Raw genomic sequence first — 27,237 nt, 5'->3', positions numbered from 1 at the left:
CATCCCCGAGCGGGGCTGCCTGTGCCCTGGCCCCTGGCAGCCTGGGCAGGGTGCCCAGCGGTGCCTGGCCTGCACCCCGTGATGGTGGAGGGGGAATGAGGCTTTGAGGGCCGTCAGGGTGCTGGAGGTTCGGCATCGCGTCTGATTGTAAAAGCAGGCTGGTTTGTTGTTGAACAGCAGCTCTCAGATCATGAGTCCAAGACCTGATTTGGAACTGCAGCCAAGCGTAGTACTGTGCTTGGAGATTTTTTTGTTCCTCCACTGAAGTTCCTCCCCAAACTGAAGTGTTTGGGTTTGTTTGGGCCAGAAGTGTGCCCAGGACTTGGTTCTGAGTTTCAGGGATCAGTCATAATGGAGACTGCAGCCAGGAGGTGTTTAATTCACTTTAATTCGACTACCTGAACCGCGTTTAAATTAGTGTGAGAAGCAGCAGACACGAGCATCCCTGTCTTGCTCCCCACGGTAAAGCAAGTTCCTAAATACAAATGCCTGACGCTGTCAGCATCCCCTCCTGGGGCCAAACCTGCACAGCCGCCTCCCTGCACGTTGAGGGAGGTGAGAGACGTTAAGGAAAGAAATGGGCAGGTGAAGGGGGGTGGTGGCTGGGCTCGGCAGGGGGCTGCGCCCGGCCTCTCTCCGCAGAGCCTCCCGCACTCCCTCACCCTCCTCTCCCCCCGCAGCTCCTGGACCTCTTCATGGTGTGGGACTGGTCCACCTACCTGGCTGACTACGGGCAGGCCACCTCCAAGTACCTGCGGGTCAACCCCAGCACGGCCCTCACGCTCCTGGAGAAGTAAGTGCGGGTGCCGGAGCTGCCGGCGCGGGGATGCGAAGCGGCGCCGGGGCCGGAGCCGCCCTGCCGGGAGCGGCGGGGCCGGGCCGCGGGAGCAGCCGGCGGCTGCCCGAATTGCCGCTCCAGGGAAGGGACACGCTGAGCTTTGGCCGTGGGGAAGCCGGTGCGAGCGTTTCGGGAGGGCACGGTGAGCAGGGCACGTTACCGGCACCCCGGTACCACCCTGCTTGTGAAAACCGCATCAAACAAAACACGTTGCGGTTTAAGTACGCTTTCTAACAGTGTTTTCTCTCCTCTCCTGCCTGCGATGAAAATGTCTTTTGCAGAGTTCACAGAGGGTATGTATGGACTATATTGTTACAAAATATTGTTTATGTAATTTACTTAATTTCCTGAATTTCGTTTTTATATCCGTTGGTACGGAAATCAGCAATATAGATGCCCGTTACTGGTGGTGAACAAAATTCACCCATTCACTGAGTCTCAGTTTACCATGGAAGCAGATGATACTAACGGGGTTTTTGACTTGCTTCTGTCCTAAAGCAATTGATAGGATCAGGGTTCTGCTGAAGGGGTATTTGCTTAATACTTGAAGGTTATTTGTGAACTCGTATTTGTTGAAACGAACACATTCTGCACTTCTGCATTGCAGAAGTTTAATTTAAGAACACATAGTGAACAGGTTTTGTAATCTTTCCGTTCTTATTAGCAGAAAGATCAAAAGAAGAACAGCAGTAAACTGATCTAAATAGTCGGATTTTTCCTTTTCAATTTACGTTTCTAATGTGTTTGTCATTTGCTTTTTTATTTCTCTAGAATGAAAGACTCCAGCAAAAAGAACAACATTTTTGCTCAGTTCAGGAAGAATGACCGTGACAAGCAGAAGCTAATAGATACTGTAGTAAAGCAACTTAGGAGTTTAGTGAATGGTATGTCCCAGCACACATAGGCCTCTTAAATCAACAGTATCTCATCACACCAAGAGGTGTTTCTTATCCACTATTTCTGCTAAGCAAATGGTGATACCAGTTAGGACTTTTGTTTGACCGAGAAAAGGAAAAATGCAGTAGATAGATTGTACCTGTAGTCTTCAACAAACAATTCTTTGTACGTATTTTTAATGGGTCAAATACTATTTTGTATATTGTAAACAAATGGTGAAAAATGAGGTTGTACAATAAAAACCAGCACAGTCGTATTGTACATGGAACTGCTGAACTGTAAATATGTTATTTAAATATCTGCAGATATGGTGTCCAAAATTTTGCTCCGAGTAGGAATTATTTGAGAAATGATCCCTTAGTTGCTGTTTTCTGGTTGAATCCTAATTTAAAGCTTTTAAGCTTGAGATACTTGTGTTTCAGATACCGCTTAATGTTTTCCTGCATTAAATGTATATTAGACCTGAAGTGATTGGACATAATTTTGTATACCAGGTTTTGTAGTCTGAAGGTATGAAAAGGTGTTCTGATTTTTACTACCTTTAAAAACTACCCGAGAACTAGACTTGATATCTATTTAGCATTAGGATTTACAGGCTTTGTTCTCCAAAAGGGTTTAATCTTGAGGTTGTGAATGTAAATAACCATTTGATTTCTTTATAATGTGACATGTTGTTTCGGTTTGGTTTTTTTCCTCAGGGTTACTATTCCTAACTGTACTTTTGTAAGATCTCGGGTTCTTTATCCCAGGTTGCAGTAAGGAATAGGTTTGCCGCTGTTGGTTTCGTGCCGCATCTGTTTGTTAGTTTACGCTATCTCCTGCCAGCCCCATCCCAGCGATTGGCATTTTGTCCCGCTACCGGTCTCTTTGCACTGTTCCCTCCTGGCTATTTCAGACACTAAGAGAATGTCTAACAAATACAAACCAAATGGAACGTGTAAAAACAATGTACATTTTCGCTGTATTTTTAAGTTATTGACGGTCTAAGTACAGTAATATAAACCTCACCCGTATTCCTGTTTAATTTCACACACCGGAACACACCTCGGAGCTGGTTTCGCGGGACCTGTGCAGGTCCCGGCTCATTGGTGATTTACCCGCGGGGAAGGCGGCCGGGGGTCCGCGCGGCCCCGACGGCGGGGTGCGGGCCGGGAGCGCTGCAGGCCGGGCAGCCGGGGGCGGTGGGACCTGCGGAGCAGGGCTGGGGCGCTCCCTGCTCGGGGACCCCGGGACGGGGCTCGCTACCTGGGCAAGCCGGCCCGAGGGGGCGCCGGGAGCTGCGGCGGGGCGGACAGGGTACCCCCCTCCCAGGAGCGGCCGCGCCGCCTCCGGCTTGGGGCGCCCGAGGGGCCGGGCGGGGGCGGGCGGGGGCGCCGGGCCCCCAGCCCCGGGGGCTGCCCCGCGCCCCTCGGCCGCTGTCCCCGGCCCTCCCGCGCCAATCACCGCACTTGGCCGCGCTGCTTAAATATGCAGCGGATACGTCATCTCCGAAGGTGGATCGGGCGTAAGTGGCCAATATCTATATAAATGTGGCCGAGGGGCGAACCGGCAGCAGGAGGCGAGCAGCCGGCAGCGCCCGTAGCCGAGTCGCGGGACGCCGGCCCCCGTGCCTGACAGCCGCGCCGCCCGCCCCGTCCCCGCCGCCGGAGGAGGATGCCGGCCGGGCCCTCTTGGCCCGAGGCGGCGGCGCTGGTGCTGCTGGCCCTGGTTCTGCTGATCACCCTGTGCCGGCACCTGTGGGCGCTGCGCTGGAGCCTCAGCCGGGACCGCGCCAGCGCCCTGCCCCTGCCCAAGGGCTCCATGGGCTGGCCCTTCTTCGGGGAGACTCTGCACTGGCTGCTCCAGGTGAGGCGCCGGGGGACGGGGCGGGGTGGGAAGGGGCTGGCGGGAGCCACGGGCTGACCCGCAGCTCGTCCCCAGGGCTCCCGCTTCCACAGCTCTCGGCGGGAGAGGTACGGAAATGTCTTCAAGACCCACCTCCTGGGACGGCCTGTGGTGCGGGTGACAGGCGCTGAGAACATCCGCAAGATCCTGCTGGGTGAGCACACGCTGGTCAGCACACAGTGGCCCCAAAGCACCCAGATCATCCTGGGCTCCCATACTCTGCTCAGCTCCACTGGTGACCTGCACCGCCAGCGCCGCAAGGTGAGCCTCACAGCCACCCCGAGAGGGCATACAGCCCAGGCGGCGCCCAGGCCTGGGCCTCGGTGGCATGTGTGCTCCCCCTGCTTTAACTACCTGCCTCTCTTCCCCCTTCTCCTCCTAGATCCTGGCCAGAGTCTTCAGCCGTGCCGCCCTGGAGAGCTACCTGCCGCGGATCCAGAAGGTTGTGAGCTGGGAGCTGCGGGGCTGGTGCACGGAGCCAGGCTCTATCGCAGTTTATTCCTCCGCTAAAACCTTAACTTTCCGCATTGCAGCTCGGATTCTGCTGGGGCTCCGCCTGGAGGAAAAGCAGTTCAAGGATCTGGCCAAAACTTTTGAACAGCTGGTGGAGAACCTCTTCTCCCTGCCCCTCAACATACCCTTCAGTGGGCTGCGCAAGGTACTGCTGCCTGCACTGCTCCCTCTGCCCGGGGGCAGGGCCTGGGCCCTGGCAGCACAGACCCCTGTCCCTAGGCCCACCAAGGGACATTTCTGATGGGCCAGGACATCTGCAACACCCCATTCTAGGTCTGAGGGCTTAGTGTCTTACCTACCCCAGCCATTTCCCCTTCTCTCTGCACTTCTCACCTGCTTCTGGCTGGCTTCCAACACCTCTGGGCACTGGCTGCAGCTCATTGTACAGCATAGGGCTCCTCTTCTCCCTCATCCCATATATTGCCTCTGGTGAGTCCATCATGTCTGACCCTATCCCGTCTGAACTCATGTCAGCTCATGGCAGAGGCATCTGTGGGCATAAGCATAAAGACAGGTGGGCACAGCTTAGCACCTCCTCTGAAACTCAGTCAGGCTGAGAACTCATGACCCTGTTATTGTCCTCGGTCCCTTGTAGTCCAGCAGCCCGGAGACAACCCAGGGAGAGGGACAGTCTCTTCTGCCTCTTTCCACCTGCAGTTTCTTCCGTGCTGCTCTGTCCTTCTTCGCCTGCCTCTCCACACTCCTGCTCTAGGTATAGGTCCTGTGTACCATTCTTCCTCCCATATTCCTCCCTCCTCTGGCTTTGGGCTCTCCACCCTTACCACAGCTGAAGTCTCATGTCCACTTTAGCCAGGTCTTCCCTCATCTTGTATTTCCACTGTGAGCTCTGCCCTGTTGGATCACCTTAGCCAGCCAGTCCCAGTTCTCCCCCAGCCTCCCTGCGACTCTTCATCAAAGCTCTTGTTTTCCCTGTCCAGTTTCCTTTTACAGGTTGTCACCAGTATGAGCTTTCATCCCCCCTGCCCTCTTTCAGGTCAGCCAAAGCCTGTCTGGCCCCAGACCAACATCTTTAAGTCGCCTTTAGGTCCCCTTGTCTTTCTCCTTCCTCCCTGCCCAGTTTACTTTGTCCAGTCCTTCCCACCTCAAATCTAAGCCTTTGTATCTTCCCAATATCTGGCCATGGCCATTTTTAATTTCAAATTTCTGGTCCTTCTGGCTTTTGCAGGAGGCATTTTTATAGAGAGTCGTACATTCCGTGACTCCATCCATCCCACTTTGCAAAGGCAATGCTGATCACTTGACTTGCTGACATCTTATATGAATGTTTTGCTGCACTGGAGTGCAACACACCTGAAGATGAGCTGTGATTAATGTGTCTTTATCCACTGTTGCCTTGTAATACCATTTGTGCCTTGCTGTCTGGACTCAGTTTTCTTGTTACCTTTTCTTGTCCCTTGGAATAAGCTTATTTTGGACCTGACATAACTGTAGATTTGCTCAGTGCACATGCCTCTGAACGTGGTAGCATGGGTTTACTGTTATCTTTTCCTCCCAGAGTGTTTCTTGGGACTTCTTGCATTTGATTCACAACAGCAAGGCAACAGAAGGTGCAGCATTTCCCCCCAGACTGCTCCCTCCGAGGCTCTGGGGCTGGGCAGCAGATTAAACAGTTCTTGCTGTTACAGGTCCTGGGATTAAGGATTGCTACACTTGGGTTCCTCTGGTCTCTCTAGAGAGAGGGACAGTTCCTAAGGTTCTCCTGAACTGTGTGTGCCTCTCACAGGGAATCAAAGCACGGGACATGCTACATAAGTTTATGGAGAAGGCTATACAGGAAAAACTGCAGAGAAACAACCCAGAAGACCACAGCGATGCTCTGGATTTCCTAATGAACAGTGCCAAGGAGCATGGCAAAGAATTCACCATGCAGGAGCTAAAGGTAAGGAGAGCCTCTGCCTTGCAGTGCCACTCCTGACTTGGTGGCTCTTTGAGACACATGGGCTGAGGGCCAGGAGGAGGTTTGTGGGGAGCTGGGGACCACCCCCAGCTGCTGGCTCCTGCTCCCCTCTCACCTGCGGTGAGGACACCAGCTCCTGCACTCAGCACACTCATGCCTTTGTAGTCTTGCGTCTCTTTGCCACAGAAGGGAGCCTTTTAAAAGGGAATGAATGTCCCTTCTACCTTTCCTCTTCATGGCCCCCAGCCTTGAGCCTGATGTAGGATGCTGGTAGGGTTATGTGGCTGTGTTAAGGCTTGGCCCATCCATGCACTCATTAACCTCCAGGACACTCTCTTGGAAATATTCAGAGCTACTTGTGTGCTTCTCAAACACAGCCCAGCACTCAGCCTAGGGCAGGATGTGGATCACATCACTGGACTCCTCAGGGGCTGTGAACCCAGAAATTTCTGAGATGATAAACCAGAATGGGTCCAGGGATGCAGTGGTGGTTTCCAGGTCATTCCCTATCACCTCCTCATTCATCAGATCATGAAATCATGTAGCTTGTGGATTGCTATGGGGATGAACCCCATAGTCCTACTGAGCCAAAACCACCAAGTGAATGTGACGAGTATTTTGCCAAAGATCTTGGGGAAAAAATTGTTATTAGTACTGCATCATTCATAGTTTCAGGGCACTTGGTATCAGTGAATGATAGACGACATTGTATTTATATGAGAAGTTTCGAAGCAGTTTTGCATGGGTACAGCAGCTGGATATGGTTTTAAATTATTTGAATATAGTTTAAAGGTAGTTTTACTATTTATTTAAGTATTTCAGGATAGCTATCCAAAGACGAATGTTTTATAAATATTTTGTAAGAATACAGTCTTTAAATCTAAAATATTTTAAAAACTTCGAGCAACTATTAGATATAATTAGAACCAGTATATATTACTAAATACATTTTATTATAATTATTTATTACATTATTTAATTTAACAATGTTTTATTATAATGTGATTTTTGAAAATAATTGACAGATTCAAAATGGGATTGATTAAGATTAATTAGTCTCTGTTAGTATTCACATGAATATTATGCAAGAATAATTGCACACTCTCTCATCATATCCCTGGCTCTGACTGCAAATGGAATAAGGAGATATTAAATGTAACATAGATTGAGTGACATGGCAGCAACCTTGGGCCAGCTGATCCAAATTATAATATATTCATATGTTGTTCGGTACCTTTATGGTTAGAAAATTTCTGTATTTAACAAAATTGCTTTCAAACTGAGCTGCCTATGCTTGCAACTATGTCGATATTCTCCACCCTAATAAAACAGTTGTAGAGGTCTCATTTAATGAAATAGTGCAATTGGATAAAAAGCCCAAAGCTGTCTCAGAGTTGTGGATATATCTGTCTTTGAGAGACACTCCAGACAGTGGCACAAACTAGTCACTAATTTGTTTTTTGTTCAAATGATCTGGAAAGACAGCTTTCCCAGAAATTTTCCTAAATACACTGTGATTTGTACTGCTGCCATGAACTCACCAGGGCCCTTGAAATGTAAATGTCATTAAAAAGACATTGCTTTGCCAACAATACCATTTCAAAATATTTTAAACCTTGGGAAGATTTAAAAAACCCATCCTCCGTAACAATGTTGTCACTGGCTGGGTGTAATGCTGCCCATTCTGCCTCCCAGGACAGGGACAGTACTGATGAAGAAGCTTGGGAATATCCTGCCTTCCAGTCACTGGTTCTGCTGATCTTGTAGAAGCAGGGGGGGAAAGTTGTGACAGCAGCTGTGACACAAGTTCTGCAGCAGCTCTGTCAGAGGTTGATGCAAAGAGCATAAGGGCTGTTATTTCAAACCTAAGAGCTTGCCCTAAATTCCTTGCATGCTATAGAAATGTCTTGGGGTTTAATTGCATGTGGTGGAACTGAGAGGTTTCTTTTCATCTGTGTCTGCTACCTTGTGAATGTAAAAATTCCTGCTAATGCCTGCAGGAGGTGTGATAGGGGTTGACAGGGATCTGTTGTTCCAGGGGTTTTATTTCAGCTGAAAGATGCCCTTGAGAGCTGCACTTTGGCAAAAACATCCAGACCAGCCAATGTATGGCACTAGGGATGGTAGCAAAGAGTCATCTTTGTTACATTACCCTTAACTTTATCAGATTTGAATCCAAGTACCTTCATTCTTCAAGTGTTCTTCTCGGTGTTTGTGGCTTCACCTCCATAGAACTGGTTGTGTCAGAACAGTTTAGAGTCCAGACACAGTCATGTGAAAGGAAACCACTCTGTGTCCCTGTGGGATTTTGCCCCTCTTTGCTTCTGGGCTGGAGCAATTAGTGCTCTGTAATACCAGTCAGGTCCCAGGCCTTCCAGGGAGGGCAGTTCCTGGTGCTCCTCCCTTTAGCTTCTCCTTGGCTTTTTGTCTCTGGCCCTCCCAGCCCTGTGCTGTGGAGCCACTGGCACCTTCAGATGGTGCCGTAGGTTTGAGCATTATGTTTGCTGTCAGAGATGTGTCATGCCATGGGCAACCCTTAACTTTTGGGAAACCATTTGCAAAAGTTGGTCAGAGGGTGCTGCAAACAGCCCCCAGCAATCTGGCATGTGCTGTTCCATGTAGACCCTGCAGACAGTCCCACAAAGGCTGGGAGGCTGCAGGGGGACCCCTGACCTTGGACAAGGCACATATTACAGATTTGATTGTGCTGTGCTCCATATATCTCAGCTGATTAACTTCCTAACTTCTTATGGATATATCTGCTGTGGAGCTATTGGGAACTCTGCTGTGCTTCAGATTGTACAGCTTGAAAAGCAAGCCAGTCCTTTGCCTGGTGTGTGCTCCCTGCTGGCTACAGCACTTCCCAGGCTGACCTGCTCTAGCAGAGAAGGCCTTCATGCTTTTGACTCTTGCCTTGAGTCCTCTCCGAGGTAAGATCAATCACAACTGGAGACGGATCAAATGCAACTCATTTTAGCTGCCAGCATATCTAGAATTTGTGCATAAACCACTGCCCATATCCACTGCCTGGACAGAAAAGTAAAAGCTGGGTGTGGAGGGGAATTGGCAGATGATGATAAAAAGCATAATACTTGAAATGGACTTTACTCAATGTGCTATAATGCATGCTAAAGTGCTGCCTTATAATTGGTAAATCCTGTGAGGAAAGCTCAGAAGAGCTGGATTGGAGGTAGTGTGTACTCATTCCAGCTGTGGTTCTGGAGCAGTCATTGGCAAGTGGATGTCCAGCTCATACAGAAATGCTTTGGTCCCTGCCAGTCCAGGATGGGTGCAGGTCTGGGGAGAGCAGAGTGGGGGCCAGGGCCCCCTGCACAGGGGCAAAATCTGCAAAAGGTGAGAACAGTCTGAGACACAATCACTTGGAAATGTTATTCAAACTTGTCATTTTCATTCCTCTCCCAGGAATCAGCAATTGAGCTCATATTTGCTGCTTTTTTCACCACGGCTAGTGCTAGCACCTCTCTGATCCTCCTGCTATTGAAGCACCCCTCAGTGATTGAAAAGATAAGGCAGGAGCTGATGTCCCATGAGTTGTACCAGCAGAGTGAGTGCTGCGCTGCAGGACCCTGCCTGGACACCCTGACCATCCAGAGCAGGGACAGAGAGAAGTCGCTTTCCCACCCCATGGCCAAAGACATTCACAAGGACCAGAGCCATCCCCCAGCCCCAGTGGAGGAAGATTCCCTCCAGCCCAGTGGCCTGCTGGAGGCCACTGTCCCCCGGAGCACCCCTTTCCCTGGCCCCCAGCTCCCGGCACCAGCAGGGCAAAGCTGTCACTGCACCGCAGACATCAGCCTGGAGAAGCTGAGCCGCCTGCGCTACCTGGACTGCGTGATTAAGGAGGTGCTGCGAGTGCTGCCCCCAGTCTCAGGAGGCTACAGGACGGCACTGCAGACTTTTGAGCTCGATGTAAGTGCCTCACACTCTGGCAGGCTGCTAAAGAGCTGCTGCCTGCAGTTGTGAGCAAGCACCCCGTGTCCCACACAGTGGTGGTGCTTGGCAGTGTAGCTCAAGGGGAAGTGTCACCCAGCAACCTCTGTGGGTCCCAGCTGGGCTGGGGAGAAAAGGAAGTGTAGAGCAGGTGGGCAGCGTGGTGGGGCTGTCTGCAGGCACCCTCTGCTCACCCTCCAGTAGCGCAGATATGTAACAGTCCTCTCCTCCCTCTTCTCTCCCTTCTCCAGGGCTACCAGATCCCCAAAGGCTGGAGCGTCATGTACAGCATCCGTGACACCCATGAGACAGCTGCTGTCTACCAGAGCCCCCCCGGCAGCTTTGACCCAGAGCGCTTTGGTGCCGGCCGGCCCGAGGCTGCAGGCCGCTTCCACTACATCCCCTTCGGTGGAGGGGCACGGAGCTGCCTCGGGAAGGAGCTGGCACAGGCCATCCTCAAGCTGCTGGCCATTGAGCTGGTCAGCACGGCCCGCTGGGAGCTGGCCACCCCTGGCTACCCCAGCATGCAGACCGTGCCCATCGTGCACCCTGTCGATGATGGGCTGCGGCTCTACTTCCACCCCTTGCAGCCCAGCCAGGGCCGTGAGGCCTGAGCCAGTGAGGGGTGTGCTGCTCCCCTCTGCCCTGGGGCCCATGCCCCTCCACAGCTGCCAGGAGCAGGTCTCTGCTCCCCAGGCTGGGAATGCTACTGCGTCACTGCCGAACAAAACCTTAAAGGTCTTTCTGTTTTTCCTCTCCTGGTGTACAGGCTCGTAGGGTGTGCAGGGTGTGCAGTAGGGTGTCCTACAGGGCATTCCTGAGCACTGGGCAAAACCTGCTGAAGCTGCTGGCAGGGTGCATGTGCCATGGGGGCTCAGTCAGCCCCTGCCCCAAACAGGCCCCCAGCTACCAGGGATGGGGAGCACAACTCCCAGACCCACAGCTAAGACTCCCAGGGTTATCTCCTGCAGGTGTGTTATAGGAGAGGCAGGACAAACATCCTGCACACTGTAGCTTTTTAGATGCAAAAAGAAGGAAGGTAGGGGCTCTGCAGGAAAACACAAGCCAGAGTTGCCCAATCCCCAGCATCAATTCTAGCTAGAATAATAGGGTGTAAAGTGGTTTTTATTGTAAATATTTAATCTCATTAATGCACTTCCCATTAGAGCTGGCACGAAGAGGATATGTTCACCCACTAGTAGTAGCTGTGTATGTTGTGCTTTTGCACTGTGCTGCTGCTTGGGGTCTGCCATGAAGCCATCTCTGAGGTCCCACCAGGATATTCTCCCCAGTCACAGCCTGCCCATGAGAGTGGACTGAAGCAGGGAGGGGGGCTTTGGGGAACAAATGTTTAGAAAACAGACATTTCTGAATATGTCTGATTTGTGGTAGAAAGTCCCTTGTTCCTGATGATGCTGTTCACATTGCAGAGGGGACATTTGCAAGGTGGCACAGGCCCTGTGGTAGCTGGCTGGCTGGCCAGACTGATTGTCACCTCTGTCAGCCCAGCTCTGCCAGGGAAAGTGTCAGGACAGCAGTTCCATGCGTCTGTCCAGGGGGTGGTACCCGAGGCTAAACGTGGGTGCTCAGGACACCCTTTTTGATGGCTTTTGAGTACCCCTACAGGGTATTTCTCTCCCATGTAAAATAAAATTGAGTCCTGTTGTTTGTGTACTGAGAACAGAGCTGGGCCTAGGTCCTTGATCCACAACGACACGTTTATACGTTTCTTTCAGCTTCACTTCTGCTCCCCACTGTCATGCATTCTGTGTGAATGCAGTGGGAAGATAATCCTCCTTGTTCCTCCAGAGCATCCCATGCCTGCTGGTGTGGTGTGCTCTGTGTGAAGAACCAGCTTGACCTGTGAGGGCCAAAACATGGCACGAAGGCAGTGTCCCTTTGGAAAGGCTCTGGGGAGCTCTCCAGTCTCCTGAAGCTCTTATCATCATCCTGCTTCGGTGCTAGAGATGGCCTTGCCCTGGCCAATCCCCCTTGCCTGGCCATGCTGGGGCACTGCAGCAGGGCGTGTGCTGGCATTAGCTATCAGAAGGCTGTGCAGTGACCACCTCGGGCAGAAACCTGGCTTCCAAACGTGACAGGTCAAATCTGGGAGAGGTTGAACTGCAGGGCTGACTTAAGTGCTATTGGCAAGTCGACCCTGTAGTGAACCAGAGCCTCTGGCCCTCCTGACCTTGTCCTGAAAGGTGAATCTTTTTGCCTATCAGAGGTGAAATCAGTAGATGGTGGCTGCAAGTGGCAATGACTAACTTTAATTAGCAGGAGCTACTGGCTGGCTGAGACCGCAGGCGATTCAGGGTCTCAGGGCTCGGGCAGGGCTGGGCCTGCAGCGTCCGGCACCCTGTGCAGGAAGGTCAGGGCTCCTCCAGCAGCGCACTTAAAAATTACCCTGAGCGCCAACAAACCCGCTGAAAAATGTAACATGAATCCAGTTTAAAAGAAAAAAAAAAAGAAACAAAAAGAAACTCACAAACTGATTTTGTTTGCGGATAAACACAAGCATTTACAAATGAAGTGTAATAATTGTTACTTGTAATCAAAGTTTGTTCATATTAGGCTGTTAATTTCTTGACCCCCTTCCAAGATGTTTTTAATTATCCCTTTCACTCTTTACCATTTGATTCTTTTCAAGCCGATGGCTGGGGAATACACAGCTGGGAAGATAATAAAGCCTTCCTGTGGCAATTATCGGTGCTCAGGCCACCGTATCTCGTTATTTTGATAGACAGTGAACTTGGCGCGGTTGCCGGCCGGGTTCACGCAGATGTCACGGTCCGTGTTGTAGGTCACAAGCAGGTCAGCGCCCGGCAAGGGGAGAGCGCCGGGTCAGGGCGCGGCCGCCGCTCCCGGCCAGCGCCGGCCGGGCCCGCGGAGCCGAGGCGAGCCCCGAGGGGCTACAGCCCCCGGGGCCGGGGGACCACCCTCCGGGGGGTTCCCTCCTGGGCAAGGGGCTCCCTGCGGAGGCGGGGAGCCCCGCTCCGACAAGGCATCGTAACAGGAGGGCGGGTCTCGTGTGATGCGTTGATTGTTAGAAAAATAATAATTAAAAGTGACATCTCCCTCTCCCCTACACAGACACACACACAAAACTTCCAGCGTTTATTGAGCTTGTCTGGGAACAAGAAAGCAAAAGTAGCAGGGAGGGAAAAGATAAAAACCGTAAAGGAAAAAAAAAAAAAAAAGTGTGCTGGCAGCAGCCGTGGTCGGCGGAGAGCTCCGCGCCCCGCAGCCGCGATCCGCGCCGGGCGCCCCTTCCCCAGCGGCCGGCGGCTCCTGCCCGGCGGCAGCGGCAGCCCCAGCCAGCGCCGGCGGCAGCGGCAGCCCCAGCCAGCGCAGCCCTCCCGCGGCCCCGCTCCCCACTGCCCGGAGCCGCCGCTCCCGCCCGCCAGCGCCGGGTCCCTGTGCTGCAACCGGGGTGCCCGGCCGTGCCGAGCGCCTCTTCCCGGCCGCGGCAGCCCCGACGGGATGCCGGAGAGCCTCAGGCGAGGGTGGGCAGTGGATCCCAGGGAGAGGAGCTGGGAGCTGAGTTTGGTGTTTCCTTTCCGCGCTCACCTTCTCTTCCCTCGGTGACCCGCGCTTGAACCTGCATCGGAAGGCTGAGACGGACTGCTGCCGGCGGCTCCTTCCTCCACGGCCCGCAGAAATACAAGCCGTGCCTTTCGAGGTGAACCCGGGGCCAGCGGAGGCTCCTCCGCCGATGCGCCGGCACAGCTGCGGCTCTGCTCGGGGGTCTCCGGGCTGTCCCAGCACGGGGGACCGGCCGCTCCGGCCGCCCCACGGTCCGGCCCGGTGTCTCCCGGGTCCGGCCGCTGCCTCGCCGCTCCCAGCCGAGAGCGGTGGCGGACGAAGGAGCTCCGCAGAGCGCGGCGGCGCCGCGGGGTGGGTGACTCCGGAGAGCCGGACCGCCGGGTACCGGCGCGGGAATTTCTGGGTGCAGCCGCTGGTCTCGAACGAGCATCGGCGATAAATCCGAGGACGAAGAGGCGCTGGTGGCCGATCACCGGCTGTCAGCTGTCGGCGGCGTCCCGCAGCCCACTCGCCGAGAGCGGCGCAGGGTCAGCGAGCCCAGAGCCGCTGCCGCCGCCCCCGACAGCACCTTTCCTTCCCCGGCAGCGGTCTGCGGCGCGTAGGATGCACTACGCAAAGCAAATAGTTAAAGATTTCGAGGGGAGGAGCCAGGCCGCAATCCGCAATTAAAGATGAACTTTGGGTGAACTAATTTATCGGACCAAGGTAGGGGTGGGCAGCAACCTGGGAAGGGTATAAAAGGCGGCCCGCGGCGAGCCCAGCCCGCGCACTCAGAGCTCCCGGGGGGCTGGGCGGGAGTCGCTCCCCAGTCATGGGCTTCTCCGCCCTAATCGCCAGCGCCCTGTGCACCTTTCTGCTGCCCCTGCTGCTCTTCCTGGCTGCCGTCAAGCTCTGGGACCTGTACTGCGTGAGCAGCCGCGACCCCAGCTGCCCGCTCCCGCTGCCCCCGGGCACCATGGGGCTCCCCTTCTTCGGGGAGACGCTGCAGCTGGTGCTGCAGGTAAGGCCAGGCGATGGCGTGGGGAGCGGAGAGGAGCCCCTCTGGAGCCAGAGCTCCTCGGGCTGCAGGGGAGGGAGATGAGCGGCAACTTTGACAGGCTCCCGTGCCCAGCGTGCCCAGGTGGGAAAGAGCTGCTCTCCCTGCCTTTTCCTCTTATGCTTTCTAAAATTTATTTTATCATTTCCTCCCTCTCATCCCCTGTCTAGAGGCGGAAATTCCTGCAGATGAAACGCAGGAAATACGGCTTCATCTACAAGACTCACCTCTTTGGGCGGCCCACGGTACGGGTGATGGGCGCCGAGAACGTGCGGCACATCCTGCTGGGCGAGCACCGGCTCGTCTCCGTGCAGTGGCCCGCCTCGGTGCGGACCATCCTGGGCTCGGGCTGCCTCTCCAACCTGCACAACGGGCAGCACAAGCACCGCAAAAAGGTACGGGCCGGCGGCGGGCGGGGAGCGGGCGGGGTCGCCTCGGGCGCGGCGGCTGAGCCTCTGTCCCGTTCCTCCTCGTCCCCCCGGGCAGGTGATCATGCGTGCCTTCTCCCGGGACGCCCTGCAGCACTACGTGCCCGTCATCCAGGAGGAGGTGAGCGCCTGCCTGGCGCGGTGGCTGGGCGCCGCCGGGCCCTGCCTGCTCGTGTACCCCGAGGTGAAGCGCCTCATGTTTCGCATTGCCATGAGAATCCTGCTGGGCTTCCAGCCCCGCCAGGCCAGCCCCGACGGCGAGCAGCAGCTGGTCGAGGCCTTCGAGGAGATGATCCGCAACCTCTTCTCCCTGCCCATCGATGTGCCGTTCAGTGGGCTCTACCGGGTAAGGCTCCCGGCGGGAGAGAGGAGGAAAGAGGTGCCCCTGCGGCCAGGGCACGGGGGGATCAGGGGGGAGGGACAGCAGTACTGTCCATGACCCAAACTGCTCTCCCTCCCGCTTGGGCAGGGCTTGCGGGCACGCAACATCATCCATGCCAAGATCGAGGAGAACATCCGTGCCAAGATGGCCCGCAAGGAGCCTGAGGGGGGCTACAAGGATGCGCTGCAGCTGCTGATGGAACACACACAGGGGAATGGCGAGCAGCTCAACATGCAGGTAAGGGTCCCCAGGACCAGATTAATCTCTTTCCCTCAGGCCCTCTAAGAGCATCACACTTGCCTTGTGGGGACAAGAGGGAAAAGCAGGATTTGCTCTCTCCCCATGAAATAAACCAGCTGGTGTTGAGCACTAGAGTGCAGAGGCTGCAGTCAGGCTGTTGGATGGGGAGACGTTCACAGGGAGCATAAGCACCACCAGCCACTGCCATCTAGGGTGTCTGTTCTAGTTTGGGAATGATGTACAGCATTGCAGTGGTTGAGTGGGCCTGGTAGAGACACTGTGCTCAAGGCCTGGTCTATGCCCCTTCTATCCCTTGTGTAAGGAGCTGAAGGAGTCTGCCACAGAGCTGCTGTTTGGGGGCCATGAAACCACTGCTAGTGCTGCCACGTCGCTGATCGCCTTCCTGGGGCTCCACCATGAAGTCCTGCAGAAAGTGAGGAAAGAGCTGCAGGTCAAGGTGTGTCCTCCCCAGAGGCATTTCACAGGAGGGGGCGGTGGGAGGAAGGCACCTCCAGGACAGGTATCCCAGGCAGGGCTCCCTTTGACCCAGGTGGTGCCCTGCTTTTAGGGGTGGCAGGAAAATACTGCTTATAGCTGGGGGGCAGCTGCTTTGCATGCCAGGAGCCCTGGCTGCGTGGTTCAGAATGTCATGGCAGCATTTTCCTTTCTAGGGGTTACTGTGCAGTTCCAACCAAGAGAAGCAGCTGGACATGGAGGTCTTGGAGCAGCTGAAGTACACAGGCTGTGTCATCAAAGAGACCCTCAGGCTGAGCCCGCCTGTTCCCGGAGGATTTCGGATTGCACTCAAGACCCTTGAGCTAAATGTAAGCAAGGTTTGGGTACAACTCCTCAGAGCAGCTGCAAAGTGTTTTGTGTTCATGCAGCCTGTCTGCCTTAGGGTGACCTGCAGGAAGCCAGGAGGGGAGGTGGGATGCGCTGGTGGGTCCTGTTCTGTAACTTCACATTATTTAACACAGCAAGGTGCTCCACATCTCCTTTCTGTTCTTTTTTATAGGGTTACCAAATCCCTAAAGGCTGGAATGTTATTTACAGCATCTGTGATACACACGATGTGGCAGATCTCTTTACCAACAAGGAAGAATTTAACCCAGATCGCTTCATGTCTCCATCTCCAGAGGATTCCTCTAGGTTCAGTTTCATTCCTTTTGGTGGGGGCTTGAGGAGCTGCGTGGGCAAAGAGTTTGCAAAAGTCCTTCTAAAAATATTTACAGTGGAGTTGGCTCGGAGCTGTGACTGGCAGCTGCTGAATGGACCTCCTACAATGAAAACAGGCCCCATAGTGTACCCTGTGGACAATCTGCCTACCAAATTCATAGGTTTCAGCGGCCAAATCTGAGCTCAACACTCACCTCCAAATGGATTTCTATATAGCATTTAATATGTACATAGTAACTTTTTATAGTAACAAAGGCCTTTAAATATTTAAAACTTGTAAATGTACAGTAGTTATTTATGTCTTCTAAGTATTTCAAGAGGCTATGATATTTTTTTTCCCCAAGCACTACAATTATGGGTCTCTGATTCATAATTAGATAATGTTATTTCTATAGAAATAAGTTTTCCTCTATTTAAAAATATCATTGAGAGCTGGCCAGCTAAGCATTTGAGGACATTTCAGGATGGTGTATGTACAAGAAATATCCGAAAAACATTCAAAACAATGGTAACTAGCTACCAAATTACCTGAAGTGGTTATTGTTTGAGAATGTTTTCAGTATTATTTGTGTCTAGATTGTATGTTTAATGTGTGAATTTTAAGTTTGATAATAAAGTTTATTTTTTATGATCCTCTGTATGAAGATCTGTGTGTATGTTAGAGAGTAACTTCATGTAGCTCTAGGGTTTGGCTGTAAAGCCAGATCTGCTTCTGTGAATGAGGCATTTGCTATTTTTGTGTTCATAACTTTTCCCTCCTTCATGTGTGGTTGCTGGTGAGTAGTTAATTGTTAGAAATTTTAGCTTGTAAATGCAAGAACACTACAAAACTACATGCTTGATGAAAACTGCATGGAATGATGGCAAGTGCTACAGGTCTCCTTATCGAGTACATCATGCTGAGCCACAGTAAATAAGAAAGAAAAGGAAAGCAGAATAATGTCACATACATATTTCTCTGGAGCTAGTTGAGGAAAGAAATCCATAACTGTCCTCTCCTCCCATATTAGTGCTGACCTGTGTAAACACACCACTGAATCTTGTTCTGTGTTGAGCTTGCTGGCTCTGAATCTTTACTTACGAAGGTGTCTCTTATCAGCTGGTAGGGCAATTAAAATCTGCTTATTTCTCCTTGAAATGCAACAGCTCTGACTAGGTGAGAGATAGCGCATGCATTTGGTTTAAGAACTTCTTTCCTGGAATTCAGCAAAGTGAAAACTAAAAGGCAGGCACTAATGTGAATTGATTAACAGAGAATCAACTGTTGAGATGCAATTCCCCGGAGGTGTGTAAGCAGGGCAGATAAAATGCCCTAGGCATGACCCCTATTCTGGCTAAACCATAAGGGGTTTTGTCGCCACCCCAGCTTACTACACCTATTAGTCTTCCCTCAAAAGTCAAACAACATAGGCTGGCTCTATAAACATCTACAAAGTAAATGTAATTCAGAATCATGAGCACTTGTAGCACCATATAGAATAATTAAATTTTTTGTTTACTACTGGAAAACAGTCACTTTTTTATTATGTTCTCCCAAGATCAAAATTAAGGACCGAGCTAAGTTGCCCAAAATAGCTGCAGGTGCTTAATGGCATCTATGAGGTTTGGAATTTTTTTAAGGAGTGTTTCTATAACGCATTTGATATGTTTCCAGCTAGCATTTTAAACACAGGAGCTTCTAACATAAGGCTTTAGATGCAGCCTACATCTGAGCATAACTATCAAGAATTTTCTGTATGCAATTTTTTGTAGCCCCAAAATACATTATTTTAAAATTGTACCTGAGTCTTCCTGACAATGTTTAAAATCTTGAATATTTTTTCCTGTGCAAACTTCTTGTACTGTTATGTTTCTCAGGGACTTGACAAATAACTTCAGTTTAAGACCTCTTTATTACCAGTAGTGGAAAATTGCAAACCTTGATCCTGATTTGGAGGTGCAGCAGGACTTGTCTTGGTATTCTTCACTAACATTTTCTTCTGAATTCTCCAAATCCAAATAGATGTTGATATTCTTTAAATGTTTTGTTTGGTTTTAATTAAAATCTTTTATGTGTGGGAACTTTTTGCATAGTCTTCATATTATTTTAGTTTATTTTTTTTTTATAAAGAATGGGAACCTAAGTGCTGTCTGGAGAATGCAAACACTCACAGTGTAAGTCTAAGGTCATACATGAAGTCTTTCATTTTTGGTTTTGAGTCAAGTTTGCATGGCTTTTACATTAGAAGAAGAAGAAAAAAATCATATACTTAATTTGATTTTGTCTGGACATCTGGGGGCACAACCTCAGCTGCTGTAAATCATGACAGCATAACCTATGTTAGGTACTGCCCCTGTAATAATTTATCTCTGTGGCTAAGCACTCTGTCACTGCTGTGCAGTTTAGGCATCCTGGAGCCAGCTTTACACAAGCTAGCCTGAGAAGTGGTAGCAGTGCAGCCACAGTAAAACGGAGCTCAGTGTGGGTTAATTGCTAAAATATTTGCCCAACTTCTTGAGCAGGTTTTACAACCCCTGCTAATCTCCTGTTGCAGCTGTATTTTGACAGCTTGGGTGCTGGCTGCAGACCAGGTTCAGGTGAGCTCTGCTGTGAGCACGGCTTTGCCTGCTCAGCAGAGCCCGGGCTGGGCACACGCCGAGGCTGTGGTTGCTGTTTGGGTGCTGCACCCCCAGCTCCCACCCCTCTTGTTATGCTGGTCCAGGAACTGATTTTATTGAAAAATTACCTATCAAAAAACTAATTGCTTTTTGGGCAGACCAGATCCTCATTCCAGCTCCCCACATGAGCGTGGTTTGTGCTGGGGTGCTGCACCGAGACAGGAGGAAGGATATTTTATATTTCTTCTCTTGGTTGCCTGTTATTTAAAAGGAAAATATTTGACCAGGTCTCTCTTCGAAAAATCACACACAATTTAGAAGGTGCTGTGCTTTAGTCCTGGAGCAAAAAGCTGTGATTTATATGTAGCATGCTGATTCTTCCCCGAGAGTAAGGTGAGTTAATAGAATCCACACTTCTCCTAAAATCATGTGAGTAACAGCTCCTGCCAGTCAGCAGCACCTCCAAAGCTTAGAACTTCTGAACTATCTGTTAAGTTCTGAATGTGTTGTTCTTAACAACACACAATTGTATCTATTCTTCAATCAAAAGGACTTTTAAGAATTACACTGATGTAAATTGGCGTTGAGGAATGCTACTTGATAAATCAATACTTGATTGAAAGGTAAGAGCATTTCCAGATAAGGTGAAAACAGGTAAAAGTGAATTTTGCTTGCGGTTATATAACTAAGAAAAAAATACTGATGACTTAGTGAAAATGATAAAAAATAACCTGATCAGGTTTATTTATTTGTCCTTGTGAAACAAAGACCTGTTACTTGCATGTTGCTTTCAGCAATTGAGTTGGGAAAGATTTTCCTTTGTTATGGTTCATAGAAGCACCTATTCAAAGGACAATATAATTTGAAGTCTTGTGTGCTTAAGGTTTTGAACCTATTTTTATTTTATTTTATTTTATTTTATTTTATTTTATTTTATTTTATTTTATTTTATTTTATTTTATTTCCTTACAGGAGTCTTTTCCTGGACCTTGCAAGATGAGAGGCTGACAAAAAGGTTTTCCTTCTTTCTACCCCATTTCAATCTATTGTTTGTTTTCTTATATTATTCTGTTCAGTGATTTAGAATTAACCTTTGGAGAGGTACCAAGAGAAATACTTAATATTATGTAAAATACTTCATCTTCGACTTTCAAGTTGTATTTTCCTACGTGCTATATAAAGTTTTAAAAAATGTTTTTACAAATCTGCATCAAGCCATCTTTGAGAACAGAACACTGCTGTTGTTTGTTAATTCTAAACATCTGCAGAGGTTTTCAGGGTGGCTGCTGACAAAATAATATGCCTGTCTTTTAGAAACTAATGTGTAAAATTAGAACCCTGGATCCAACTATTTCTTTTTTTTTAATCATTGGAATTGATTTTATGAGGTATAAATTCTGAAAATTTGCTATCTAGCTCAAAGGGAGCTGCACTGCTTAGACTCCCTGAAAATTCAATATTCCTTCTGATATAGTCTTAAACAGAGATTAAACAGCCCATGTGTAAGCAACCTATTGCTGAATTTCTTTACCTGAGAATTATTGCATATCATCTTTCCTAGAACAGCCTATCAGGATTATATGCAAGACTGCTGGATCTTTTACAAGGCTATGCAGGACATTTGCATAAACCAAACTTTAATATACTGACTTTTGCAAAGATTTAGAAATTTTAAAATGCAGACACAAATCTTGTGCTTGAGATACACTGCTGGTATGCTCCAGGCCCAAATTAGTGAATTTATTTATGGTTTAAAGGTACTGTGTGACGTGTAGTTGTCCTCTATTATAACAAAAAAGAGTGGGGTAGGTTTGGATACTATTTAATTGAGATAGTTTTGTTTGCCAGGTGGTTTGTATTGTGATTTCTCTGTCAAGTTATACATCCAGCATGCAATGCAAAACATATACAGATTAGCAGCAAAAATTCAAAAAGTTTATTAGTTGCAACCATTAGAGTGATAGATTAGGAGAAAGGAAATGTAACTGGCAGCAAGTTTAGAGAAGACTCATTACTAAACTGGCTTGCTTCACTTGTTTAATAATGTCTTACAAAAAATGTTATATGAGAAGTTCAATGAATAATGCAGCCTTCATTAAGTTATGTAAATGAATGTAGCTTCGTGGGTGGGTTAGAAATGAAATATTTAACAAATCTGTTTACATCCAAAGAGTAAAAGCAGCGGAAACAGCTTTTAAAGAATCTGAGATTTAAATATTTAAAAGGTGACAGACAGAACTTTCCTAGTAGGACATAATAGTGCTGTTTTAATAGGTGTTTACAGCTTGCCTCTCAGTTGCAACATAGGCAGGGCAAGATATTAAGTATTCTCAGTTAATTAAATGTTACTTGCCCCTTTATCAGCAGTACCAATATTGCAGTTTCCCTTGTACGCCCTTAGTGCCGGAGACATGCAGAGCGTGTGTGATTTGCAAGGCTGGAAGGATCATTTTAGCAAAAGTGACTTATGATGTACTTGTTTGCCAGGTCATTTTGTTCACAAATACACAATCATTCATATGTTGCTAGATTTCAATGCTTTTCCCCAATTTATGACCATTTAGGAAAGCCTTAGAATTCATGGGTTCAGACCACACTGCTGTGCAGGATTACTGCCACAACATGAGAAAATTATAAACTCAGGACTAAATCAGGCATAGACAACATGTTCTCCTGCCACACCCACAAATGCCAACCTTGCTTATGCTTCTCCCAAAGCAAATCCTTGGATTTGGGCCTCACAGCTTACGCAGAAGGTCAAAGATTGTTGGAGGCTGTTTTTGAGCAAAGGGAGGAATAAATTCCAGAGCTGAAGGCCCTCACGGGATCTCTCTAGAGATAAAAGTTGCCAAAATGCAGTCAGTACCATTTGCACTCTTGAGTAGCAGGCAGGCCCATAACTTTCTGAGGTGGTGGGAAGCTGAAAACATTGGTGTCAATACAGAGATGTGGGTCCTGAGCAGTGCTCTAGGTATAGTTTGAGGAGGAGATGCACATGGGCACACATCTACCAAGACTTGTTAAGTAATCTTTGTTAATGTTGCTTTAAATGAAATAGCTTCCTCCAGGAACTGCTATTTTGAGGGTAAAAGCAACAACTTAGGTTTGGGATTTTTTTTTCTGCTTGAGCTCTATGGGGTCAATACCAGTTTGGTATATCTGTCTCAGAAATATACTGCTTTTATAAAATATTGCCAGAACAAACATGTTTTCAAGATTGAATCCGAATTTTAGTATGGAATTATAGTAGGTCTTGGTTTCCTTGGCTTGCTGACTTAATTGATGTAAAGAAGCAAGAGGCTGTGGTGTGCTTTACCTAATAGCCTTTGTTTTGTATCTGAGCCCTCCTGGATGAACTAACTGCTTATACCCTGTGAGAAAGCAAGGAAGGGACTGCATATTGCCCTGCTAGCAGGAGTAGTGCTTGCCTATGTGAATAGAGTTGGGGTTTTCTTCCCCTCTAAAATCTGCACCGTGCACCTTCTCATCAAACGCTGCTTCTCTCCAAAGCTTCCCTTGGAAGCCTAGGAGCCGCAGAGTAATCGGAAACTGCTCCCTGACCTGGCAGTAGCCTCCTCTTTTGTGAATTGTCCTGGCAATAGCCTCTTCTTTTGTGAATTGTCCTTAACTTTGACAAGAATGGAAGGAGATGGGGAACCAGCAGAGAGCCCAACAGCCCCACTGCTGCCCTGCTGCCTGACACACAGGTGATTTCCTCCTCCTTGTCCCACTGTCTCTGGCTCTTGGTGTCGTTATATTAAATATATATTGTTTATGTTAACGATGCTGCCTACAGCACTGCAGCAAGCTAGCACGTGCATTTCAAATCCAGCAGTAAAGAGAAAAAGAATTAGTTTTGCTTGAAGTGATGGCATGTCGTGATCTTTTTGCTCATTTTATGACATGAAATGTCTCAGATTTGTGACATCTCTGAGGGAACTTTTCCTCTTAACTGCGACTAAGAGCATGTTGGTCTCTGAAATTCACTAATTGTCAGTCGGTATTTCTAGGAAAAAATCGCAAATTTCAACCACAGCAGAGTACATTTTACAGACACCAGTTACTTGTCTGCAAAGTAGAACCATCCACTTTTTATGGAATTGTCTTATTGTTCTCCTTTGCATACTGCTAGTAATTTTTTAAATAAACAGTTTGCAGATATAATTATTATCAAAGTATTCAGGAGAGAAGAAAGGAGACAGGCTGAGCATGCTGATATGGAAAACCAAGAATCCTTAAGCAGTCAAAGGTACTTGTTTATTTTGGTGGCTCCTTGGTGATTGTCCTTTTCACCTTTTATTAACCTGCAAATGGATTAGCCCTCGTAAACTAAAGAGAAGAGACCAGCGCACAACCCACTGCCCCAGAGATAAGGTCACAAAGAGGGGACGTGTCCCGAGTACAACCTCGGAGAAGAAATAGAAGTCTGAAGGCATTTACACTAGGCTGCCATCGCGCTTTACTAGCCCTACTGTGATTTACCGTATCAGTTCAACTGCTGACACCTTTATGTCCCTCCCTCCTATCCCAGCAGGCCACAGAGACACAGTCCATGATAGATGCTGGTGAACTTTTCCTCTGATCACCTTCTGAAGAACTTTCCCATAATCTATTGTTTTCTATCACAGTGGAAAACAAAACAAGGGGGTTTTTTTGACTTTCAGTTACCAGCTATTTTGCCCTAACTTTAAAGCAATGTACTGAATTTATTACATCAGTGTGAAAGAAGTTTTAAACTCTTGTCTCTTTATCCTACTCCCTGAACTTAACATGGTCCAGAGTAAATCAACGTAATTGCTGTTAGACCTACATTGTTGCAGGAATGTTTTATATTCCATGTTGTCAGTTATTTAGAACAGTTAATTGAAATTGCAACCATAAAGAGAGGAAAGCTACAGTTAAGAAATTAACTTTTTTTTGGTGCCTGTGGCTACTTGTATGAATTATATAAAGAGCCAACACTAACTTTAATGTAAGACCAAAAGTGTCTGGAATACCTAAAAGGAAAAATACATTTGTGGATTCAAGGCAAGTATTTCCTTTAATTGACTGATAAAAATATAAGAGCCCATTCTGGATTGAGAGAAGCAGTTGAACTATCGTTCTTCTCTATAACTCCAAAATAGTTACCAACGTTTTATATTTCCTTCTAAATATATAAATGCCACGGGCTACACCTAGTTTGTCTCATCAAAATTCAGCACCAGTGTTACAGCATGAGGGGGAAAAGAAAGTCACAGCAATATTAACAAGGGGTGTTTTGAAGAGAGTGCACTTGGAAGAGGGGGAAACTGTGCCACAAACCCTCCTGAGAGTGCTCTTCCTTTGAGTGTGCCCTCAGCTGAGCCCCTTGCTCCTGCAGCCTGCAGAAAGGCTGGGAAGAGTGTGCAGGACATCAGAACCTGTGTGACAGGGAGTGTGCAGGACATCAGAACCTGTGTGACAGGGAGTGTGCAGAACATCAGTACCTGTGTGACAGGGAGTGTGCAGGACATCAGAATCTGTGTGACAGGGAGTGTGCAGGACATCAGAACCTGTGTGACAGGAAGTGTGCAGGACATCAGAATCTGTGTAAAAAGGAGTGTGCAGGACATCAGTACCTGTGTGACAGGGAGTTAAGGCTGGCCTGGGAAGGGGATATCCAGGGAAGGCTGTCAGCACTTGTCAATAGTGTCCTGATTGCAGCACTGATCTGCTTCATCCTAACCAGCAGAGAACTATGCTTGAGAAGATCTACCATAAAATGCTCCCAAATAGGCTTCCCCAGTTTTGTGCAAGGTTCTCTGTTCCCTCTGGGTTCTGAGTGTTGCAGACTCAAAGTTGTCTTTTTGGTTTTTTAAAAATTATTTTGATAATGGCTTCTTATAATTAACATTGCTGTAGAGGAAGATTTGGCTTAATGTCATTTAACAAATTAAGTATTTGTCTTGCTATTTTTTTCTTCATATACTGAACTTCATGCTCTCCAAGTCCAACTTTTGGGCTGTGCTCTGTTAGTATGACTGCCTGTGGTTTTGGAACAGTTGTTCTTAGCACAAATGGCAAAAATACAATTGATAAAAAAATACAAAAAACCCATCTTATATTCCTGAATTCCTTAAAACTGATTGCTTCATCTGGCAGCATGAAACCTGCAGTAATGTTAGACATACAAATATTTACTCACGCTATATGTGGGCAAATGCATATAGTTATACATCTACATATAGTCAGGTAGAAATATGAACAATTATTTAAAACTTCATATTACCTATACTAGCCAAAGAAATACAGATGGACTGTGGACTTGAAGCTTAACCTGTCACCTTTAAAGCACAGTGTGTGTCCCACCTGGCTTCTACATCTGTTGTTCTTCTTGTTTGCTTGCTTTTCCTGACGGCTGGAGGAAGGACAAGAATTTTGGCAGCAGATTCGTGATCAGACACACTGTCCTTGCAGCCACAGCAGAAAAGGAGCAGGAGTGCAGTCAGGCCACCAGCCTGTGACAAGGTCAGAGGAGGTGCCTGCTCGTCTTGTTCAGATGGAGGGGACATCAGTGTGCTGAGGAAACAGCAGGTGGGGAGCAGGGAAACCCAGCCCTTCGCTGCTCCTCTACTCAAGGCTTGTGCACCCTGCAGCTCCTGGTGCAGGCACCAGGGCCACCCCCTGCCAGCCTCCTCCTTTCCCTTCTTCCTTTCACCTCTGCACGTCTCTGATCCCTTCTGGCCCTGCTGCAAGGCCTGTGCAGGGGGTAAATGGGTAAATGCAGCTCGCCTCCCGCGGGCTCCCTGCGCCTCTCTCCCCTTTCCAGCTTTCCCTTTCCCCTCAGCGCGTCCCTCAGCAGCGCTCACTGTGGCCCTGGCTCCCTCCATTCCCGTCTGAATTGCCTTCCTCAGTCTCCTACCCCCAGTGAAGGCAGACTCTCCAGTCTTTATTTGTCTGGGAAATGGCTCATTTAACTGGGACAGGGAGGATGGGCAGGGACGAGAAAGGGCCATTGTTATGCTGAACGCAGTTAATGGGTGCCACCAGACACTTGTGCGATCTACGGACCGTAGCAGAGGTCCCTCAAGCTGTGCTGGCACTGCCCAGGCCACCAGGGTTTCCCACTTCTCTCTCCTCAGTTTTCAAATTTTGGTCCGGCTGGTCTGGTGCCATTCCTTGGCATTTTCTGGTGACTCTGATGGAGTAGTCAAAACACGCCATACTACAGAGGGAGAAACACCCTCGAGTTGAGAAAAGGCCTTATGATATGGCTGTTATCAAGGCTGTTATCAAAGGCCTGGGCTTTGGAGGGCTGGCAGCCCCTCCGTGGATGGGGAGGAGTGGGGATGGAGCTGCAGACACGGCTCCTTCGGCTCTGAGAGTGAGAGACAGGGTGGGATTCTGTGGCCCAAGCCCTTACTTTCTCCTGAGCATTTAAATGTGCCATTGGAAAAAAACCAACTCACAATTTTCCATGAGTGGTTTTTTTTTTTTTTTTTTTTTTACAGGCAGACGCTCGGCTTTCAGCAGGTATCTAGGTCAGCTGCATGGTCTGGGTGTCCTTATTTGATTAAGAAAGTCTTCCTTTGTGCTCCTGTAGAAATGAGGCTTAAGTCATGATTGGACTGGAGCTTTTATGGTTATTAGGCAAAACCACTGTCAATTTAAAAGCCTAAATAACTTAGGATTTTACGCCAAAAATCATTCATTGTCATAGTACTTCTACTTTTCATGGGCCTGCCGTTAGAGGCAATGTGAATTTTGGCTCAGTTTTTCAGTTCTGCTGTGTGGAGACTTGAAAGTACTTAAACTTTCACCTTCTCCCATGTTGTTTCTCTTTCTGCCTCACCCCCTCCCTGGATCACA

The 27,237-nt window shown here is 48.8% G+C and overlaps 3 protein-coding genes and 1 long non-coding RNA gene across 9 annotated transcripts in view; all 4 read left to right on the top strand.

Moving 5' to 3' along the window:
• Positions 1-2,742, top strand: part of EXOC6 (exocyst complex component 6) — an 87,218-nt gene extending 84,476 nt beyond the window's left edge. For 3 of the 6 annotated variants that reach the window (XM_064430888.1, XM_064430886.1, XM_064430889.1), the window contains 3 exons: positions 681-793; positions 1,120-1,131; positions 1,610-2,742. In XM_064430888.1, coding sequence (XP_064286958.1) covers positions 681-793; positions 1,120-1,131; positions 1,610-1,742 — 258 coding nt within the window. In that variant the 3' untranslated portion in view covers positions 1,743-2,742. The remainder of the gene's footprint in view (positions 1-680; positions 794-1,119; positions 1,132-1,609) is intronic. The other 3 variants (XM_064430887.1, XM_064430890.1, XM_064430891.1) reach the window with 1 other exon arrangement.
• Positions 2,743-3,535: 793 nt separating this feature from the next.
• LOC135305600 (cytochrome P450 26C1) lies at positions 3,536-12,924 on the top strand. Its single transcript, XM_064429336.1, has 6 exons — positions 3,536-3,580; positions 3,656-3,880; positions 4,002-4,277; positions 5,877-6,032; positions 9,474-9,980; positions 10,253-12,924. Exons 1-6 carry the CDS (start codon positions 3,536-3,538, stop codon positions 10,613-10,615), a joined length of 1,572 nt encoding a protein of 523 aa, XP_064285406.1. The 3' UTR covers positions 10,616-12,924.
• A 1,134-nt stretch (positions 12,925-14,058) lies between these two features.
• Positions 14,059-17,440, top strand: LOC135306623 (cytochrome P450 26A1). Its single transcript, XM_064430885.1, has 7 exons — positions 14,059-14,547; positions 14,754-14,978; positions 15,070-15,357; positions 15,481-15,630; positions 15,956-16,090; positions 16,305-16,457; positions 16,649-17,440. Exons 1-7 carry the CDS (start codon positions 14,359-14,361, stop codon positions 16,988-16,990), a joined length of 1,482 nt encoding a protein of 493 aa, XP_064286955.1. The 5' UTR covers positions 14,059-14,358; the 3' UTR covers positions 16,991-17,440.
• A 1,734-nt stretch (positions 17,441-19,174) lies between these two features.
• Positions 19,175-24,532, top strand: LOC135306622 (uncharacterized). The gene is made up of 4 exons (XR_010367412.1): positions 19,175-19,386; positions 19,695-19,800; positions 20,380-20,422; positions 23,559-24,532. It is a non-coding gene; the product is annotated as an uncharacterized LOC135306622 (long non-coding RNA).
• Positions 24,533-27,237: the final 2,705 nt, after the last annotated feature.

The sequence above is a fragment of the Passer domesticus genome, chromosome 8, assembly GCF_036417665.1.
Source record: "Passer domesticus isolate bPasDom1 chromosome 8, bPasDom1.hap1, whole genome shotgun sequence".
Classification (NCBI taxonomy): Eukaryota; Metazoa; Chordata; class Aves; order Passeriformes; family Passeridae; genus Passer; species Passer domesticus.
The sequence above is the reverse complement of the archived record's forward strand: the minus strand, read 5'-3'. Positions and strand labels throughout refer to the sequence as shown.

What these genes read in the sequence shown, in the direction of transcription:
- LOC135305600 (XM_064429336.1), top strand. Translation starts at nt 3,536, where the DNA reads ATGGGCTGGCCCTTCTTCGGGGAGACTCTGCACTGGCTGCTCCAG. An exon ending in CTCTGCACTGGCTGCTCCAG is followed by an intron (nt 3,581 to 3,655) that starts GTGAGGCGCCGG and finishes GCTCGTCCCCAG; the next exon opens with GGCTCCCGCTTCCACAGCTC. An exon ending in TCACCATGCAGGAGCTAAAG is followed by an intron (nt 6,033 to 9,473) that starts GTAAGGAGAGCC and finishes TTCCTCTCCCAG; the next exon opens with GAATCAGCAATTGAGCTCAT.
- LOC135306623 (XM_064430885.1), top strand. Translation starts at nt 14,359, where the DNA reads ATGGGCTTCTCCGCCCTAATCGCCAGCGCCCTGTGCACCTTTCTGCTG. An exon ending in CGTTCAGTGGGCTCTACCGG is followed by an intron (nt 15,358 to 15,480) that starts GTAAGGCTCCCG and finishes CCGCTTGGGCAG; the next exon opens with GGCTTGCGGGCACGCAACAT. An exon ending in GGAAAGAGCTGCAGGTCAAG is followed by an intron (nt 16,091 to 16,304) that starts GTGTGTCCTCCC and finishes TTTCCTTTCTAG; the next exon opens with GGGTTACTGTGCAGTTCCAA.